Source organism: Heloderma suspectum, chromosome 3 (assembly GCF_057233095.1).
Source record: "Heloderma suspectum isolate Gila_16-S chromosome 3, 16-S_ref, whole genome shotgun sequence".
Taxonomy (NCBI): Eukaryota; Metazoa; Chordata; class Lepidosauria; order Squamata; family Helodermatidae; genus Heloderma; species Heloderma suspectum.
Window position 1 is genome coordinate 156,354,639 of NC_139460.1, and position 21,129 is coordinate 156,375,767.

The 21,129-nt window shown below is 40.6% G+C and overlaps 1 protein-coding gene across 6 annotated transcripts in view; it reads right to left on the minus strand.

The window, feature by feature from the left end:
- LMO7 (LIM domain 7) overlaps positions 1-21,129 on the minus strand; it is a 202,771-nt gene that overhangs the window by 28,539 nt on the left and 153,103 nt on the right. For 2 of the 6 annotated variants that reach the window (XM_084844819.1, XM_084844818.1), the window contains exons 11-17: positions 19,095-19,237; positions 17,818-18,250; positions 16,938-17,246; positions 13,191-13,305; positions 6,689-6,795; positions 5,097-5,154; positions 377-402 (exon numbers count right to left, since the gene is read on the minus strand). In XM_084844819.1, the coding sequence (XP_084700945.1) occupies positions 377-402; positions 5,097-5,154; positions 6,689-6,795; positions 13,191-13,305; positions 16,938-17,246; positions 17,818-18,250; positions 19,095-19,237 (1,191 nt within the window). Of the gene's footprint in view, positions 1-376; positions 403-3,592; positions 3,650-5,096; positions 5,155-6,688; positions 6,877-7,653; positions 7,816-13,190; positions 13,306-16,937; positions 17,247-17,817; positions 18,251-19,094; positions 19,238-21,129 lie in introns of all 6 variants that reach the window. The other 4 variants (XM_084844814.1, XM_084844813.1, XM_084844815.1 and 1 more) reach the window with 4 other exon arrangements.

The following is a 21,129-nucleotide window of genomic DNA, read 5'->3' on the forward strand; positions in this document are numbered from 1 at the left end:
ATAGCCCCTGAGGGAGGGGTCTGCCTCGGACATGGAGGAGGGAGCAGACATATAACTCTGTCCCTTGGCCTACTAATTTCCCCTGGCTTCAAAATGTATGGTCTGCAAAGCTATGTACTGGTTAGGGAAGTCTGCCCCTAATGGCTGAAGATGTTACTGCAGGTTTTAACCATATAGACACATTTAAATTAACTAAAATTAATTAATCCATTTAAAAAACAAAATAACCCCAAGGTGCACACCACTAAGGTCCCATTAGTATGCATGCCAAGTTTCACGTGTCTAGGTTTCATGGTCTTGGTGCTATGGCACAGAGAGACAGACAGACATCCACTTTATTATATATTACACGAAGTAATAAAATTGTATTACTTACATCAGGCATTGCAGGTTCTGAGCCTCCTGGAAGATTTAAGGTAGTAAGAAGAAAAATAATAAAACAGAAAAAAAAAAGTTAATGTGACCTGGAGAATATTATTTAAGCTATAACTAGAAAGTTTCATCGGGACCCATTCCCTTTACCAGGTCAAAGACTCATCAAACACCTTCAGATGAACAAACAGCTATATTAGAATCATATGAAACAGAAGAGGTTATACAGGCTTGTTCACACCATGGAATTCACATTTTTTGAACACTTGGACAGGTCAGGTATAGCTGCTATATGTGGAAAGCAACACGATAGTGAAGTAATTTCCAGGGTAATTGATGCTTTCAAGCAAACTTAAACTGCTGGTCACCACATCAAGAGAACACTCAGAGAAGTCTGTACTTTTCCCAGACTGTCTTTAAAGTTGTATTTTATCATGGAGTTTACATTCTTGTATCTTTTCCAGCTACTCCTCCTTCACAGGCGTCTGATTACACTAAGTGACTAACAACAGTAGTTGTAGGAGCAGGAGGAGAGATCAGGGAATCAGGTTCTTCCAGTACACACTGAAAGGCATATTAACATCTTTCAACACTACCAGGAGGAACAAAACAAAAATACCATGAAGTAAGAGATCTTGGGACTACTAATGTAAAACAAACCCCAATCCAGTGAACTAGGAGAGCAACAGGAGATGGAACGCCCCCTCCCAACAGCATCAACATCAGACAACCAGAAGAGAAGAGTGGACCACACTGAGTCCAGCACCTGCTTCTCCCCACATTAAAAGGTGACTGGCATTGGCAGAAAGGACAGTTCAGAAACAGGCTACAGGAGTACAGCCACATCCCCTAGGGCAGGGGTGGGCAACTTGTAGGCCGAAACATCTGGAGGGCCATAACTCCCATGACCCCTTCCCATTGGCTACACTGGTTAGTTGTAATGATGGGAGTTGCAGTCCAATGACATCTGGGGGTCCACAAATTGCCCACCCCTGCCCTAGGGACAGGATGCAAGATCCTCCAGCATCAGCAATGCTTCCTAATGGCAGTACGGAAGATCCGCTCTCACTGGATAAATGCAAATTTGCAAACGCAGCATAGTTAACTACAAATATATAGAAATATAATTTAACAATGATTTATCCTGAAAACACATACCATTCATCTCAGCTTTAGCAGTACCACAATCTTTCCCATTTCTCCCAGAAATCAACTTTTTAAAAATTGGCTATAACCACAAAAAATGGCTATAACCATCCCATTTTCAGATAAGCATGAGCTTGCCACAAAGCTAACAACGCACCACTCTTATTAATAAAAATTCACTTCTACCAAAGCAGCATACGAAGTGCTTTGCACTAACTGACAGTCTGTGCACATATCAAACTTTTCAAGTTCTGAGCCAACAGTGATGACTCCTTTTTTAAATAAAAAAAATTCTACACATATTTTTATCTTGCTGACAGAAAACAATACATCCATGAATAACTCACTTGATAAGTAGTATTTCAACAACATCTTAACTTCTACATGATCCTCCTACATATCACTTTTTGCAATGCCAACCCCAACCATATGAAGATGTGCTGTTCACCTCCTTTTTAATCATTTTTATTTCGTGGATTTATAAGACACTCTTCAACATAAAGTTCCCTGGGCAGTGTATAATTGAAATCATAAAAACCAACCAACAGAAGTCAAATAAAAAATTTCAATAAAAACCGATGAGCCCTCCTGGTCCCAAGCTGTACATGGAGGAATCACACAACTTCCAGAGAATTACAATACTAGTAGAAATAAATACCTAAATAAAGAGATCTTACAAAGTGTTGAGTTATAATGACAGATCATTAATCTTTTCACAAACAGTAAACCAAAGGGGACTACAAAATTTGTGCTATCCCTTCCAAACAGCAACAAATGTGCTGTCCGCGCAATATTTTGCATGGGGTGAAGAAATGGATTTTCCAGAGATACAAAATGTTGCCTTTTTGAGTGTGGAAAGAATGCAGTCCTCCAGCTTGACAGGAGATGTGCAGACTCTGCACAAAGAGCAGCCATACTTTTCTTATGCAATAAAATCATACTGTAGAAAAATCCTAAAGAAAATAAAGAAACTGAGAATAGTTTTCATACCTTTCCAGCATCCCTTCCTGTGAAACGCATTCTCTATTTGGCAAAGATCTACCTGCACTCCCAAAGAAACTGGTCAGACTTTAATCTGCCGCTCTCGCCATCGTTGGCTTTGTAAATACTTCAAGACCAATATGCCATCACAATAAAAGGATGCTTGAGAGGTATGCTAACATGTTTCAGGTACCAGCTTTATTCCCATAAACACAGCAAGCGATGCAATTGACTGAGCAGTATATTGCTAGGGTAAGTCTTCCCAACATGATCAAAAGGAACCATTTTGTACCAAAAATATTTTAAAGAAAATTAAACATGGATAAATAGAATGTATATATTCAAGGAAAACAGACATTCAGTAATATATAATATTAAAATAAAAGTGAAGTGTCATCTTAATCACCACTTCAAGACACTCCATGTGCAGAAAAATACAGAAACAGAAAAAAGACTTGGACACAAATTATTGAAGTGAAAATGAGTAAGGTGAGATGTAACATGCAAGCACAGTAGTAGCAGCCTTAAAGAACTGTGACAAACTGTACACAGCAAACATCCTGCTATTTCCATTATTGGGGGGGGGAGTAGTAACATTGCTCATGTTTATGAGACATGTATTTCATATTGCATACCAACCTGGCAATTTTTAATAAATATAAATCACAGTATGAATAAAGTTAAATTTAACAGTCTCTCAGAGCTTGGAAATTTAGCATAATAAATCTGCTGTTTGCTCAGCATTATCGAATTTTGTAGGAAAGCTGCTAATCTGAACACAGGTTTTTGTACTTCACACTGTTCCACAGTGGGAACAGTGTTTGAACACATCAACAGCGTAAAAGGTTTGAGATACAAAGGAACACACAAAGCCCATTACCACAAAGGTAGACCCATGAATTGTAAGAAAAACCTGATGACCCTAGGGAAAGAACGGAAACAGATTAAGCTGGTTTGGCATGACTGCAACAATCAATGATTGAAGAAACTTAGAACCCAACACCAGAGACTAGTTAAGAAGAATGGACAGTGGGGAACAATTTCATGACAGTACATGAAATGTAAGCTTTTAGGTTTGGGTTTGTTTTGTTACCTTGTTCAAAAAACTGTGATCGTCTTTTTAAGTTTTTCAAAGAAATAGATTCTGTATCTATTTGAAAAAAATATGAAGATACAAGTCAGTGGGGTGTGGGGTCTGGTTTTATTTAATATCTGTCCACTGAATAAACACTATTCAGAGCATCTGACTTGAGCTGCATTGAAACAAACATCACTTGTAAGTAGTAGCACATGATTCTGTATAGCTTGTTTCACAGAAATTCTCAGTTTAATTCAGTATCTCCTACTTTATAAATCATTGTTGTGTGTCCAAAGTTTAAACACAGCCAGAGCCAGTGCAATAGATACAGTGCTGGGCTTGGACCAGGAAGACCTGGTTCAAATCCCTGCTCATTGGGCGACCTGGAGTAAATAAATGTAACTTGGCCTAAACTACCTTATAGGGTTGCTGTGAAAATTATGGGATAATGCCACATATGGTGCCCTGAAGTCCTTGGACGAAGGGTGGGAAAATAAAATGTAGTAAATAAAGATAAATATTTTCCTTTAGGGTGTGAGAGGGCTTTTTGCTTGTCATGATCAAACAGCCAATTCTTTCAACAGCCTAATTTTTATTTTGTTTATTCTACTTGTCCTTCAAGAAGCTCACATCAGCTTATACATGGCTTTCAAGCACTCTCCTATGCAGGTACTAACCAGGCTGAGAGCTGCTTATATTTAATAATGACCAGCATGATTAGCAAACGTGGTGCCTTCTTGACAGTGGGAGGCTTCATTTCAAATTCTATCTGCATACTGTAGGACAGAATTACAAAGGAAGATTACACGTCAAGGCACACAGCTCTCTTTCCACCAGCACACCACTGAAATAAATGGGAACTGCAAGGGAGCAGCACCTGGGCTGAAATGCACAACAGTTTTATGTTACCGGTTAAGTTTTCCTTCCCCTTTTGTCATGCTCAAAAGGCTAATCTTTTAAGAAAACACATTAACAAATTTCATGGGACATATACTCAAATAAACAGTGCAGATTTATTTCTACCAAAAAGGTCCTGTTGAATATACTTTATCTTTTCTTTGAGGAAGGGATAGAACACACACACCACCCAACAAGCAACAATTGACATACACAGTGAAAGGAAGGTAACCCCTTGAACTTGTTATAACCTCCATTCCAAATGCTGATGCTTGGTGTTAAATTTCTGCATCTCTCCCTTATTTCTCTTCTCTCATTCTTGACACACACACACACACACACACACACACACCCCTTCTATAGTCAGTCACGCAGAATAAAGGACTTAGTTGTCATTTTGCTAGCAGTTCTTTACAAACGCAATGCTTCCTGAACTGAAACCCATTTGTCTTTTGCATGCAACTACACTTATACAAATTTAGGTTTTCTTGGGAAGCTCAGATTTCAACTGTACCCAAGTCCAAGCGTACTATTTTCTTCAGGTATACATTATTCCAGGTATATTGTGTTCCCTTTAGCTCCAACCATTCTTAAGCAACTTAAAAGCTCCAGTGGTTTTTACCTTTATGCTCATTGGAACTCGTATCTCTTTGCATTCCATTGACTTTTGTTTCTGAATCCTGAAAAGAAAAAGTTAACATATTATAATAATTCCATGGCTTTAATTTCACTTTTCCCCTCCCCAATCCTCCAAGGAGATAACATCTGGTTCTGGTACTTTTGAAATGCCATACAACTTGGGAGTATTAATGACTAGCTGAAAGTTGATGCCCTGAAAAGCTGCAACAGTAATTTTTGTTCCTATTCCTTAGGGAGTTTAATTTTTATACACGTTTTAGAAATTATATGGAATGGACACATTCTTCTGAATTATTGCTAGAAAGTTGCAGGAGGGAACAGCGAGGAAAGGCTGGCACTGTATTTTCTGTATTGGTCTGATGTTCTGTGTGGAACTCCATTAAACCTTTATCTTGGCCAAGGTGACACAAACACTTCAGAGCATCATCACAAAGGCATTGATTTAAAATTCTAATTGATCTAACAACCAGTCCAGTTAAAAATATGGGCTGCTATTACTTAGAAAGCCAAGAGAAGGGGTTTCACGGAACTCTCTCCCACCTCCAAGAAGGTGTTAAGAAAATCCTCAGATGGCAACTACGGGTTTGGAAGCTACTATATCCTGGTTACATTATCAAACCATGAGATGGTTTGAGATGGGATAAGTGTCCCTTTTATGTCAGTGTTTCCCATACTTGTGACAGCTAAGCCAACACGTTTTTCTGTGACTTTGCCTTGTCTGCAGCGGGAGTGACTGAATGATTGCATTTTGTTTTGTAAACTGCCAACAGAGCTTTGGTTATTGGGCAGCACAGAAATGTAACAAGTAAAAATAAAAAATAAATCCAATTAAACTCAAATGCAGAGATGCAGAAGGAAGAATTATTCCCAACCTCATTAGAGGCTGATTGGAAGAAAACAAGTCTGGAGTAGTGAAATCATACGAAGGCAACAGTGGGCAACCACTTCTATGGGTGGTTTTCTCTGAGCTCACTGGAGCTTGGCACATTAGCACTTCTCTCATGGCACACTGGAATGACTGCCTTGCCCTGCTGAAACACACAGCAAAACTTCCTAGCCACATCACTCTGATATGCCCCAGCACAGAAACCCACTAGCTAGCTAGGGATGGGATTTGGGTTTCTGGACAGCAGCCCTAGATAATAAGTTTTCATTAATGGAATGAATTCATTAAAGGCTCTTGCTACGTGAGCATCTCCTAGTCACAGGTTAACACAGATACCAACTAGATGCCCCCTACCCAAGCAGTTATCTGTATCTGCTTAACTTCACCTTCAACCCACCAAACTCTATTCTAATCAAATCAACCTGTTCATTCTGTGCTAAGGAACCACTCATGTCTGAAGAAGGAAACCTTCCATGTATTATTCCATCATGTAGTGCTATTGGCAAAAAAAATTCTACATTAAAAAAAGATGGTTGCGTCAACTGAAAAAATAAATGATAAAAAACAATTTTTGTTCACTAAGCAACTACTACACCCATATCAAAATACACCAGCTTCTACATCTTGCACTTAACCTCCCCAGTGCCCAGAAAATTAAGAACCTTGAAAGCACACACACACATACTTACATCATTCTGAAAGTTGTTGTGCAGGTCTTTTTGTGCTGATATGTTTTGGCTTTTGGTTGAAGTGTGGTCTCCAGATGTCACATCAATCCATTTGTTTTCATGTGTACCTATAATGTTGGTAGCCATACTGGTGAGATTGAGGATTTTGTGCCTTGCATATGGCAGGGAAGGCTGGTCTTTGCCCCAGTCTGATTGGCACGCGGAGATCAAAAAATTAAAAAGTAGACAGGGGTATGTCATAGTATAAGGAAAAAGAATTAATGGAAATACATCCAAATAAAAACACAAAAAGAAAAATTCAGGAGGACAGATGAACTAAGAAGTGAGTTGGAATTATAATGTTTAAGAACTGGTTAGGGCTTTTATGAAAAGACCGCCTTCCCCCCCAGAAGCAAGAGTTAGTCAAAAGCTGGCTCAATAAGCAGTAGCAAGTTTACTACCTTCATTTTATAACTATAGAGCAGAACAGGTATGTGTTACAGGGCTAGGACAGTTGCTTCTGGTCAGATACTTAATTTCAAGTGGTAGCAGGGAGGGGAAGAACAGATTTTAAATGACTTCGCACAGATGCTCTTCCAGCTAACAGGACCACAGAACTAATGAGGTGCATCTGATCCTTTCTGCATATCTGTAAGGAGGGCAAAAAATCAGCATGGGGATCTATTATCTCCCAAGGTTGGTGGCATAAGAAACACCAGATATATATCTGCCTAAATCTCCAATTTAAGGGAATAGACTTGCTAATGCAAATATTACAGTATAACACATGCAAAAGAATTTTAAAAAACCCAAAACTTTAAAAGCCACAAAAGCTGTATTCACAAAAGCAGAAATACTATCCGCAAGTATTTACTCTTTTAAAAAAACGTTGTTGTGGTAGGCTCTAGGAATACACCACAAGTTCACAGGCAAAGAACAGACACCTCACAGGTCATGCAATGCAGTCAGCCCGAGTAAGAACCCACCCTTCTTTCCGTATCGCCTGACATCCATGACAAAGTTTCCAGTTTCTACTGCACTGCTGATGGCTGCTTCCCACTGACTGTGGTCCATATGTGAAACCTTTGTGCCATTGAGGGACAGGATTTCATCCTCAACATTCAATTGACAAAAGTCTGCAGGGCTACCTAGTAGTGATGGAAAGAGGGGAGGGGCTTATATGTACATTTGCAATGTCACAATTAAGCAGCAGCTAAATAAGAGGTGTCTATTATATATTTGGTATGCTTAGTTTTAAAGTGTTTTTGTGTAATTTGGAGTATATTTTATCTTCGTGTGAGCTGCTGTAAGAACTCTCTTGGCAAGATAGCAAGATAAAAGTTTGAGAGGTGACTGGATTAATTGCAGTACCTGTAACTCTTTATTATCAGATCCCCTATTGTTTAAGGGTTTGAAAAAACACAGGCATAATACAAAAAGGTATCTTGTGCTTAAGAACTACTTCTACATAAATAAAAAGTTAGATTAATACAAAGATGCAAGAGGTACAATCATAATGATATACGGTGTCCATCAAGAGATCACTGCTATACTAAGGTCAACCTCGTATTTCTGTAGGCACAAAGAATAACTTTAAATATAAACACAAGTAATTAAGCTGAGATGGTTGTTTTTGTCTTGTTTTTTTTGCCAGTGGTGAATAGGAAGCTCCTTTCCTGCAAAAAAGCCTGAATAAGATGAAGCAATGAATAATACATGACAATAACATGCCATCGTACCAGAATCCTCTGAGTTACCAGAATATAACAGAGCAATGCTATGGTCCCAGGAGAGCATCCCAGCAACAGGATTTTTTGGGAGTCCCTCCTCTAAAGCTGTAGTCACTACTATGACCTTGGAAGGCAAACTCTGGCATCTGATCCTTCTCCCCCCCCCCCCCCCCCGCAGCCGCCATGGAAAAAACCGAGCCAGCCACTTCCTGAGGTTGCAAGAGCAGTCTCAGGAGACCTCAAAGAGGACTTCAAGGAAGGAGGGTTTCTGGTGTACAGGGAGGGGAGAGAAGAGGGCAGGATATGATGTTTCCTATGGCCTCTCCAGCCCTGTCAGAGGCCTGTCCAGAGGAAAAAGGGGAACAAGGAGGATGGAGAAGTGAAAATCACCTCCTGCACGGCACCGGATACGCAGAAGCATCCAAGATTGAGGCTTCTGTTTAACAAGGGTGTAACCCACAGGATTGCGCTGTAATAGGTTTTGAATTAAATAGTTCTGTGCCAACTATCTCAAGCACCAGTACTGGCTTTGATCACCACCAGCAGCAAATCACTGACATTTTGTATATGACTACTTGGTATACACATCACTGCAACTGAACTCTTATTTTTTTTAAAAACATGCATGTTTTTATTTGTTTCCATTTGTTTCTAATCATGCTAAGGAGTTGTAAGCACAGCAGAGAGGTGAAGGGTGAACATTTTGGACCACATTCCCATCCAAGATCAAAAGCACCTCTTGATATCAGTTAAAAGCTAGGAAATAAATGTTCAACTGACAGCGTGGAGAAATCCCTGCTTTAAAACTGGAGGATAGGCCTGGCTTTTCTGACTCCAACAGAACTCCTGATTAAACACTTTATTCCCCTCCCCAACCCACAATGTTTACAGCTTGATATCCCGTACCATTTAAATAATAATGATCATCTTTTTCTATCCCCATCCAGCACCACATTTGTATTCCAGCCTCCTCCAGAGAGCTGACATGTGGGTGGTACTCAGTTCTATCCTCTGTGAGACAAGTAGTGAACTTGCCCAACCAGCTTCAGGATTGGCTGGACACTTGAACCCAGGCTCCCTAGTTCAAGTCTAATGACATGCTGTCTCTCAAATGCCTTTTAAGGTATCACCCTAAGCTTGGAAGTTGGAAGGCCATAGTTCAGGGAGAACACATGTTTTTAACACATGAAGTCTTAGGCCCAATACCCAGCATCTCTAATTACAGTGCTTGGAAATACATCTGCTTGAGCCCTTGGAGAGCTGCTGAAAATCAGTGTTGACAATACTGGGTGTCATGGAAGTCTTAGAGGACACCCCAGTCAGAGGTTAGACAAGAACTTCACTTTTCTGTGAAAACAAGAAACTCCCACAAGAGCAGAACAGCAACATGAAACTCCCGACTGCACCAAGATACAACTAAGTCCAGGGCCATTTAAGGTTCAATCCTATGCATGTTTAGACAGAGAAAAGTCCTACAACTCCCAGCGTTTCCCAGCCAGCCATGCTGGCTGGGGAATACTAAGAATCATAGGACTTCTTTCTGTCTAAACATGCATAGGATTGTGCCCTAAGTGACGGGGGGACCAATCCTATGGCCGCCAGTCAGCGGCTAGATGGCCATAGGGTATGTGGTTTTCCAGGAAATGACCTCGGAGCCCATGCCCTGAGGTCAGTTCCCAGAGAACTGACTTCCCTCCCTTCCATGCTGCCTCACAAGCAGCATGAAACGGCCTCGTGCTCAGCTCTCAGAAGAGGAGTGTGGAGCGGCCAAAACAGGGCGTTCCAGGGGGCGATCCAGGGCAGGGAAGGAGGAAATGCTGGTATGACACATCCTACGTGTTGCCTGGCAACCTCCTCCCCTGCTCCATCTTCCCAAGGCTAGATAGCCAAAATCGTCTGTCTAGCTGCAAATGCAGGGCAAGAGAACTGTGGAGGGAACGATCCCCTCTGTGCTTCTCCTGCCCCGCATTGGATCCCCTTCGAGTTCGGAGGCAGCCGCCTATCCCCATAGGATTGTGCCCTGAACTATATAACGACACTAACCACACACAGGATTAGATGAACCAATGGTCTGACTTGGTAAAAGATTGCTGTGTGTGGTAGAGAATTACTTGAATCTATGATTTCACAGGTCCCACTCATGCTGGGAGCATCCCAACCAATTCACTAAATCACATTTTCCTGTGCTAAGTTTCAAAGATCCAGCAGCTCACACCTTTTTTCTTTTCTTTTTAAAATTTTTTTTTTCCTTCTTCAGTGGTCTAACAATACATATATAGAAAAAAAAAATAGAATCCTTCCTCTCCATTAGATTAAGTATCACAAGAATGTAACAGTGGTGACCCCTGTAAATAAAAATAGAAATTCATAGTATAAAATCTAAGGGCAAGAAAACTCTTTCCTGGATAAAGCATCTGGAATCCCATGCTGTTGAGCAAGTGTACGCCCTACTTGAAAATTAAATTCCTGTAGGATCTACAACAATCTTTGCTATTTTATATTGGTGTCAGTCATGGCTTGTAACCATCTCAAAACAGAATAACCTGTTAGCGCCCCAGACTCTTCAACCCACATACAGGATTTCAGTTTGCCCAGTGCCCATACCATTTTTCCCAAAGTGAAAAAGACATTTAACAAGGCTTTTACATGTACTCTCCTCCCCACTGTAATACCCCCCCCCCACCATAAATCTGTTCCTGAGGGTAACTGAACCCTCCAGAGCAGATTTGGGGTGTGTGCAGAGGGGAGGGGGAAATCCGTTCTACCAGGGGTTTCCTCCCACTGATGGAATGACAGAATTGGATATAACTCTATACATTCATGGTCCTGGGAAAAGTAAGGGGGGGAAAATGCAATGTTGAAACCTGAAATCACTGCTGTTCAAATAAATGCTCACAATGCAAGCACTAACACACTCAGACAGTCTGCAATAGGACACCCCCAAGTGCTCCACTACCAATAGAGACAGGCAGGGAACCAAGGTCAACAGCCTTGGTCAACACCTGTACAAATGGCCAACACCACAGGCTTTGCTCCCAATGCATCCACAAAACCAATGCTGCTGCCTTGAAAGGACATCCAAGCTCACACTTGCTGTAGGCTGAACACAGAGCTTCCTTAATTATTAAAACAATGAGATTAAGGTTTTAATATTGTACATTAAACGTGAACATTAAACCTTAATTTCATTTGTGTAGTGAATTGAAAATATTATATGACATGCTGCATTGTACGCCACCTTGAGAGGGTCCCCACCCTTAAAGGTGGTCTAAACATTATTCTAAATAAAATAAATTGCTTAATAATTCTAATTAGTTGGTTTTGAAGGCTAGAGAGTTACTGGTCCAAATTATGCAAATTATAGTTTTCATTTTGGAATATCAGGTCTTCTGCAGCATTTATGTTGTGTAAGTTAATGGATCTTTGTAGTGAAGTAAAAGCAAATTCTGCCCAAAATCAGTGAAGTTGTTAAAACTGCAAAATACTGATGAAGTAATTTTAGGTAAATTCTATACATCGGGGGCAGAGAGCCAGTCTGAGATGGGGGGCTGCAATGCCCTCCTCAGCCTTCGGTGGCTGCGGCTACACCTGCTCTTCCCAGTGCTGGCTGCGTCCCCAGCTTTACCTGCCTGTGCCTTCCACCACTGCAGATGACGCAGCACAGTCAAAGCCTGCCCACCCCCCGCTGAAGCTGCTCCAGCCCCACTTTAGCCAGGAACTGGCTTCCCCCACCACACACCTTCCTGTGTTGTAATGATGTGAGGCAGGCAAGGCACTTAGTGCATCACTTGTCCGCTCAATTGGGAGGGGGAGTGGTGAACAAGGGAATCCCCTTACTCCCCACCACTGCTATAGTTCAAGGAAAAGATAATAAATGTGAAATAGTAAGGTATTCGTATAAATCTTTATTTACGAATACCTTGCTAAGTAAAACTGCAGTGGACAATACGTGACTAGATGAAATAGGCCCATACAGCATGGCCTGTACTCTAATATATGGGCTGTGCTGCTATGATCTATTTAGTAAGACCCTCAGTTATTGCTTCTGCAATACTAAAAGCTGCCTTTAGTTATACGGACACTATTCTTTACAGTGCACGTGATGTTCATACTTCAGAAAGAAAATGAGCATAAAATCTTTCCTAGCATATACAGAGATGTAATTTCTGCACAAAAGGTTATGAAACACAGATTTGGTACCAGAGATACAGCTTAGTTCCATCATGGGCAAAAAAGATCCAAAAACTGTTGGAAGAACATTTTATTATAATAACAAATTTAAAATTGTTATTATAAAAACTGCAACTTGGCTTGGTTGATTTTAAAAAAAAAAAATCTTGTAACTACCAAGATTTTATTGAAAGTGCACTAAGTAGTGACTGTATTTGCAGTAATTTTCAACCACTGACATGGTAAAGGCAATATACTGTAAAAAAAAAAAAAAGACAGGTGAACTCTTTTGTATACATACGAACTCTTAAAGAAAAAGTAGAGTGCACTTGTATGTGAAAGTTAATGCAAGTGAAGGTTAATTCTAAAATCTTGTGAAATTATGAAGAAAAATTCCTCTGCTATAGAAACCTACACTGGACATTTCGCGTAAGCATATATTTGTCTCTAAATAGAGAAGAATGCAACCTAATCTTAGAGCATTTCCAATTTTCTGTCCACAACTGCTTTTCTTTTTGCACACTCTGACATCCCAAATATTTCAGATCCATTGAGGTCAATGGTTTGTTTTCCAGTCAATTTTCTCAAGGCAAGAACATCAAGAGTTGTATACAGATTTTTACCTTCTTCTATTGACTTTACGAAGACGCCGGAAGGGTTCTGGTGTACTGCAAACCCAAAGCTCCGATTGCTGCCAGGTCTCTGGTTTATACTGATTCTCATATCACTGTATTGGTCCTGAAAAATAAATAAATAAAACGTGACACTGTAGTATCTGGTATCACAGGCACCTACATGAAGGAAAGTCTATCCCCTAAATAAGTGAGTCTACTTACAATGTGGGCTTTTTAATTTCTATTGAGTAGTTAGAAGTGCTCTCTGCAGTGAAGAGGCTAGCTAGTGCTTTCTTTGGCAACTAATTTTAAAGTTGTATTCATATAGACACTCAGGTCTTGCTGTTAAAGTTACTACTTCAACAGACAGAATACTAAATTTTAATATGCATACCATCAAAGATGTGCAGTTCAGTTACTAGAAAAACATGGAAATTGGACATTTTTACTTTTCCTAAATTCAGGACATGAAGTAATCTACCTCAAAGTAGAAAATGTTCAAGAAATGTTGGGTAGTGGGAATTCCCCCTTCATATGCCTCAACTGTCCTTGCACTGGCAGGAGTTCCGTTTATTTCTCTCACACGCAGAAGCATCAGTCACTGGTTCTGTCAGGTACTGAACTCCTACAAGATGCAGAGGCTTAAAATTTCTAAGACATGTAGTTCAAGACACCCCAATAACTATAAAATTTAGAAAACGGAGTATTTGTACACCTTTCCTTCAAAGATGTGTGCCTGCTGTTTAATGTGAACCAGAAGTTGAAGGGGGTGGGATTTTCAGGTAAGTAATAGCAGCTGGGATAAGGGGTGTTTAGTCCTTCCCATGCCTGGCAGAACTCCAGCGTAGAGGAAGCCAAGCCATACATGGGACAGAATGCTGGGTGTCGAAGTTTTATTGCCCTTATGCAAACTTGAATCAAGTTTGGAGGGTAGGGTAGAAAACTAGAAAAGCAGTATCCATGTTTCACTTACTATTTTTTATATACTCACAGGGTTATATAGAGGAACTCACAGGGATATTGAAATAATTAGGATAGTGCTTTGTGACCTAAACACATGAGTTGGATCCTTCCACTCACAGAAGGAGGAGAGGAAGGTATGTTTGCTGATACCTACCTTCCCGTGCAGTGTCCTGCTCCATATCCCATACTGTTCAAGGGTTCCCCAATCATCTGGAACAGATGATTGGGGAGTGCAGGGGGAATCAGCAAAAACTGCCTCCTGCCCTCCCTCCCTCATGTAAGCAGAACTCTGCACATAAGACTTCTTGTTCCAACACTTGGAATTTGGTACATACACAGTCCAAGACATCTTGACCCCTGATTACAACAGAATCTTCTAATTACCACCAATTCTCAAACTTTGAGTGCAAGCCTGGTGTTTTGGCTAATATGCCCTCCTTCATACTTTGAGGTCTGATCTTTGGCCAACAACTACAATATTTTTTTTCTGGACAGTTTTTACTGAGGTTTCCTAAACCATGGCAAGGAAGATAAGTTGTTGAATCTCTTTGCTAAGTCAAACCACGTCGAACAGTTGAAATGCCCCATATAAAGTATCATATTGCTATGTGAATTGGTGCTCCACCAATACTGCTGCTGTGACTGTGGCAGTACTTTTTGAGAACCTGCTCTAAATTTCAATCTCCAGCAAAGTCTTGAACAAGCATCATTTTTTACCTATAAGCTGAGATAGTTATTTACATCAATTTAGCTCCTATCTTATCTAGCACATAAATGCATAGGAACAATAACAAAGCATATAAACAAGTTTGCAGCAAGAGAGAGCGAGGCCAGAACTGAAAAGCTTTAAGGGAAGAACACGTTGAAGGTGTGTGTTAGGAAAAGATAAATATAACCAGGTAGATTCAGAAAATAAGTCCAATCTCTTTTCAGGAAGTATCATCATCTTCCTAAAAATACCACTCAATACACACTTAAATACACCCCCCGCCCCCCATAATAAGTGTGTGTGACCTTTGTCTAAACTGCAGCAACAATTCTAGTCTCGGGTATTATTTGGTTCACTGAAATGAGCACCAGCTCAAATTTCTGCTTGCTAGAGACTCATCAAGCACAAAAGAACCATCAATATTCCAGTAGGAACTTTGTCTATTTAACTATGATACCCTGCAATCAATAATTTCTTTACAACTGTAACTTTCAGAATAAGTTGGCACACACACACAGGCAAAATGTTTGCTGGGGAAAAACAGGGGAGGACATTTTTCTTTATGTGAGCTTTCCACAGGCATTTGGCTGGCCACTGACAGTAACAGAATACTGGATCTTTCCCACTGACTTTTCATTGGAGACACTTATACGAAACTGAAGGGGCATAGGGACATAGGAAGCTGCCTTATACTAAGTCAGACCATGGGTCCATCTAGCTCAATACTGTCGACACTGACTGGCAGCAGCTCTCCAGGATTTCAGGCAGGAGCCTCTCACAGCCCTACCTGGACTGAACCTATGACCTTCTGTATGCAAAGCATGTGTTCCATCACTGACTTACAGTCCTCACCTTAAAAAAAGTCTAATTTTCCTACTATTCTAACCTGGTGTTGCGTGTGTCATAGCAAGATAATGGAACTGTGTGATAAGAGACCATTAAGGCAAACCTGAGCTTAAAATCAGTCAGTTATTCTTCAACAGAGAACTGTGAATCACTTGTACTACATACTGTGCTTACAAGTAGTCTGATTATTATTATTATTTTTAAAAGAGGAAAATTATAGACTTCTCCAGAGCAAAGAGCAATCATGTTTAATTAAAGATAATCTCCTTCACCACTCCAGTGATGCTGTGCGAGATATGTGGGTGAAGGGAATGGGGAAATGTTGCTAAGTAGGCAGTCGTCATTGCTAAGTTTGCACATGCTTTGATTCACTGAGAGGTGCAAGACACCACTATTCATTGCTGAATGCGTCTCGACTCCATTAATTCCTGCATTTATTCTATTGGTTGGACTTGGAATAGACATTTCAGCGGTTTAGAAATGAAAAATGAGTTGAATTAATTTGGGAATCTTTCATTTGGCTTCCTACATCATGACCATAATGTAAGAAAAGATAGTGTTCTTCAATGAACGCATGAGACAGAAATGTGGCCTGTAGTTCAATGCCTTTTAACTATTTTTTCCACTTGAACACATGGTGATATGCAATTTAGATATACTGAAAGTTGTAAAAGACTTTTACTAAGAGATTTACTTTAGAATGTACAGGTTGAGAGTAACACGATTGTTTTTAAAGTCACAGCTCATTAAGATCAGATCCCAGGGTGTAACATTACCTTGCCATAAAGTCAACAATACTGTAAAGAATGTTGGTCATGGACCAAGCAATCCTATGGCCCCTAGGCAGCATCTGGGGCACCATAGGATACTGCAGGTCTCTGCAGAGCTACAACAGCAGAGGAGGAGATCTGATGTTGGATATTCCCCTCCCCCACGCCCTTCCCCCACGCCGTAAGCTGCTGTGGTAATATCTGTGGCAACCCCTCTTTCCAAGGTCACAACAACAAGCTCAGAAGAGATTGGGAAGAGTGGAAAGGGGGCATTCTGGGGGGCGGGGGGAGGTCTGGATCCACATGATCCAGAAGCCTGTCACCTGCTCACACCCACTGGAAAGTAAGGAAGCTAGATGGGCTGAGAGGGTGGCCTAGCTTAAAACAACAAAATCAGAGGAATGACAGCCTCCAACTTTCTCCTACCCTGCCTGGCTCAGGGAAGAGCTAGTCTCTCTTGATACTCACTTGCACTCTTGAAATCTCAGTCCCTGGAAGGCTTCTCTCTTCTGCTGCTGAATATACAGTTGTAATTGAGTCATGGCCAGCATGATGTTCTGATTTAGAACCTAGATAATTAATATCTCCAGCTTTACTTGTAGCAGAAACATTCTCTGCAGGCAAGTGTTTTGTCCAGTTCTTGTCCTCTGCACTACGCAGATCACTTGCGGATTGGCTTTCCCCAGCTTCTGGCTTAGAAAATGAATTGCTGGTAAACATATGTTGAGTTCTCTTGGACACATCTATTTCTCCATTATATTTGGGGGCATCATCCATCTAGGAGAGGAGGATATTTTTAAAAGACAAAATTTTCAAAATTGGTTTCAACACTAATTACATTAAATGCCTGCCTTCTTCATTGTGCTTTTCCAGGCTCTAAACACATTGTTCATTATCAGTAATGTTAATGCAGTTTAAAAAAAGATGAGATAGCTCTGGTCAGGATAAAATAATCAAACAACAGACTACAAGCATGGCAATACATGAAATTAAATTATAAACTTTTTAAAATCATGATTTGCTGTAATGATGCCAGAAAGTCACAAGTCCAATTAAAAGTCTCAAAGGGAAACATTAATCACAAAAGACAGCAGTCTTTTTATTCACCTTAAGTAATGCTTTTATTGTTCCTTCTGTTGCTGATAGCTACAACTGATATTTTTGGAAAAGCGGTTAAGAAATCTAAAATATTCCTGTCCGTATATTTTAAACACTGGAACAATTAAGCTATTAATCATGACTGCTCATTATACAATGCTGTAAGCATTTCTGCAGAAAAAGGTGAACATTCTTGAGTGAATTAGCAATAGTTACCCGCACAAACATTAAAGGAGGTAAAAGTTTTTACCGTAAACGACCTAGGAAGTGATGAGATTCCTCTCGAAGGGACACCAAAAGGCCTCGGAGTAACCACAGATGTTAGCCTGGCAGTATCACTTCTCTGGTAACTTCTTGGGAGACGAGCTGAAACCCGAGTTGACCCACTTTGCACATTTACTGAATTGTGAGTTGACAAAGGGGGCTGGCTCTTTTCTTCTGTCATGCTTTGAGGTGGAATTTGAGTTTCAATTCTTGCACCGTTCCCCACTTTTGTATCACTCTCTTTACTATTTTCTTCAACCTTCTTTAAGTAGTGGACAGCATCATTTTCAACAAGGTAATCTGTTGATGGTCTTACAGGCATTTTCTCTTCACTAAACACATCGTCGTTCGAAGAATACATACGCCTGTGTTCTGCTTGCTGCCAACTACTACTATAGAGCCCTTGGGCTCGGCCCTCCCTAGAGACAAAAGCCAAAACACTGTGACATCGGTGACCTAAACAACAGGTGGGCTTTCAGTCATCATTTTGCTATTAAAGATATTCCAAAGTGAAAACAGAACAATTAAAAAGATTTATAGCTATTATACAAGATTAAGCCACTAGATTAAGCTCCTAATAGAGCTTGCATCTCTTTCTTTTCGCACAAATACTTTGTAAACATGTATTTTCGGGATGCTAAATATTGCCACAAATTACCCATTTCTCTTGGGCGTATTTTAGAACGTATTTCCTATGGCTGGATGCTTGATTTAATAGTGTGTTTCTACGGTGTTTCAATAAGACTTTTCAAATTAAGAGATACATCAATACAGGTATCTACTTTAAGAGCCTATGCTAGCAAACACTACACAGATTAATTTTATTTATTCACTGCATCTTAAGAAATACTTTCTTTGCTTATGAGCCCACCGGGGACACAATGGGTTCAGGAAAAGAGCCAGGTAGGAGCTTTATAATGCTCTTTTGGAAGATAAGAAAAACTGTTATTTGTTACTCAATATAGCTAAGCAAGAAGATAAAATTCAGTTTAAAAAGACTGAATATTTTAAACTAGAAGTATTGAACAGAAAGCAAAAGCGCTCTTATCCCAAGCACACCTACTTAGAAGTAAGTCACAACACAATCAATGCATCTTACTTCAACGTAAAGAAGTTTAGGATCTGGGTGTAAATTAAATGAACTCTTCTAAACATTTTAGAGACCAGAAAGATAACCAATTAGAAAATGAATCCAGTTAAAATTGCCAGTTAATTCAAACTTTAATTTAATTTAAAGTGCTAAATACTGTTTACCAACATTACCTATCTTGCTGCATTTCTCTCAATGATTTGCTGCGTCTTCCAGAACTCTCAGAAGTTCTCCGCTCAATTTCTTCTCTCTCCTCCTTTTTCTTTTGCAAATCAGAAGTGTAACTCTTGCGCCTGCTTTTCCATTTTGCCAAATCCTAAATATAAATCACACGAATTAACATTACATTTTCTGTAGACTTTGGTAAGGCAGCTACCACTGTAAATGCTCAAGTATCTCATTATCTATCCAAGACTGCTCATTCTGACTGGATGCTCAGGTGTCCTACTTTCACGTTACATGTCTAATGTTCCTGCAGTCTCAAGTTATCTTCCTACAAAATTGCCTCTAAGCAATGTGGACAGCAGCTGACTTTTGTCCAGCTAAAGGGGCCTGGATGGAATTTTATGCTTAAAAGACTTTACAATGGGAAAGCAAGTACACTGGTTTAAAAGTAAATCAATTATAATGTAATTATTTGTTCTAACCTTTCACAGCTATGTTTAATAGGGTTTTAAAGATACTTTTGTTCAAACAAAACAAGAACAGAAGGTAATGTTTTATATTTAACCTGACAAAACAGCTTCCTGTTCGATATGGGCCAATATTCTAGGATGTTGTTCACATGATGGTTGGCAGGCAAAACAGGATATCAAGACTGGCCCAGTCCAACATAAAGTGCAATAATCTACCTGGGACATCCAATATTGAGAGGAACTAGGCAACTCTTGAAAAATCTGAAGGGAAGGAATTTCTCTATCCCTAACTCAGGGGCAATAGTCCCATCCTCACACACAATTTTCCCAGTTGCAGCCCTTTCTCCATTCACCTATGGTGCAGGCAAAAGAAGCAGCAAGAAAAAGCCTTGAGGAAGAACACAGCAATTCTTCCCTTTTTCCCAATGGAATAGCATAGTCTGAGCTAACCCTGTGCTGTCTTGAAATGGCCTTTTGAACCCTAGATAATGTAACTGGCCAAATTTTTCTCCTCTTCCTCATGACTGGTAAAACCAAAGAGCCATGTATAACTATGATTCTCAGAGAAAATGTGGACCTTTGGGAACGTGGCTACAGATGAGCCCTAAGCTGCTAGCATCTGGTGTTAGGAACAAATTCATTTAAGCACCCCCCCTCCCCCGCCAAATGGGTCTCACCTACTTTGGCCCTGAAGACAGAACATTACCAGGGAAACATGGAGTTCAAAACCCCATTTCCTAAATAGGCAAAAATATGGAAGGGCGAATAAGCGGATGTGAAGAAAGTGCTTACCTCCTCCCATGCACACTAGTCCTTCTTTGAGCATTTCTACACCAGGCTAAAATCCTGCAACTTTACCAAGGCTTTCTGCTTCCTTTTTAAATGAAGTTTCACAAAGGGAACACACTTCCCTTCCTCCCCCCTTTCCCCCTTATCTGCATTGTTCTATATGTTTCATTATACAGCCACTACATGGCGCTGCGGTCTAGCTCCTCTTATTGTGCGATTTCCCTCTTTTCACGAGGGAGCTCACCGCGCTGTAATCTGATAGCTCATTGTCAAGAATGGGTTAATAGAGTAAAGCTTTTGAGGGCCATTGGGATAGTCACGTATACCGCAGCACCTGGAGGCTGATGGGTTTTGGCTGTTTTTCAGCCTGGCAGCTCAAGGCCATGAGTTGCTCTGCCTAACTGGGAAAGTGATAACAGCCGTGCCTGGTGGGAAGATGCAACCTCTTTGGGAGGGTGGGATGGGGTGACCTGAGACTGAGTTTGGATTGGGTTCTCCAAATCTGCCTGGAGTTGCTAGGGCTAGACAATAAAAAGAGAGAGAAGGAAGGGGCGGGCGTCTCTTCTGGCCCTGATGGTACTAGGGTGTAGGGATGGCAGAGAATTCCGCCACAGATTCCAGTGAGGCCGAATTCTAAAGAATCCATAGTCCCCCAGAATCTGTGGCGGAATGGCCTCCTGTCCCCCGTGGAATCCCCCCGGGACACAACTTACCTGGGGCGGATGCGGTGGCAGCGGTGGTTCCGGTGGCGGCGGCAGCTGGTCTCCTGGCCGGCCACGGCCGG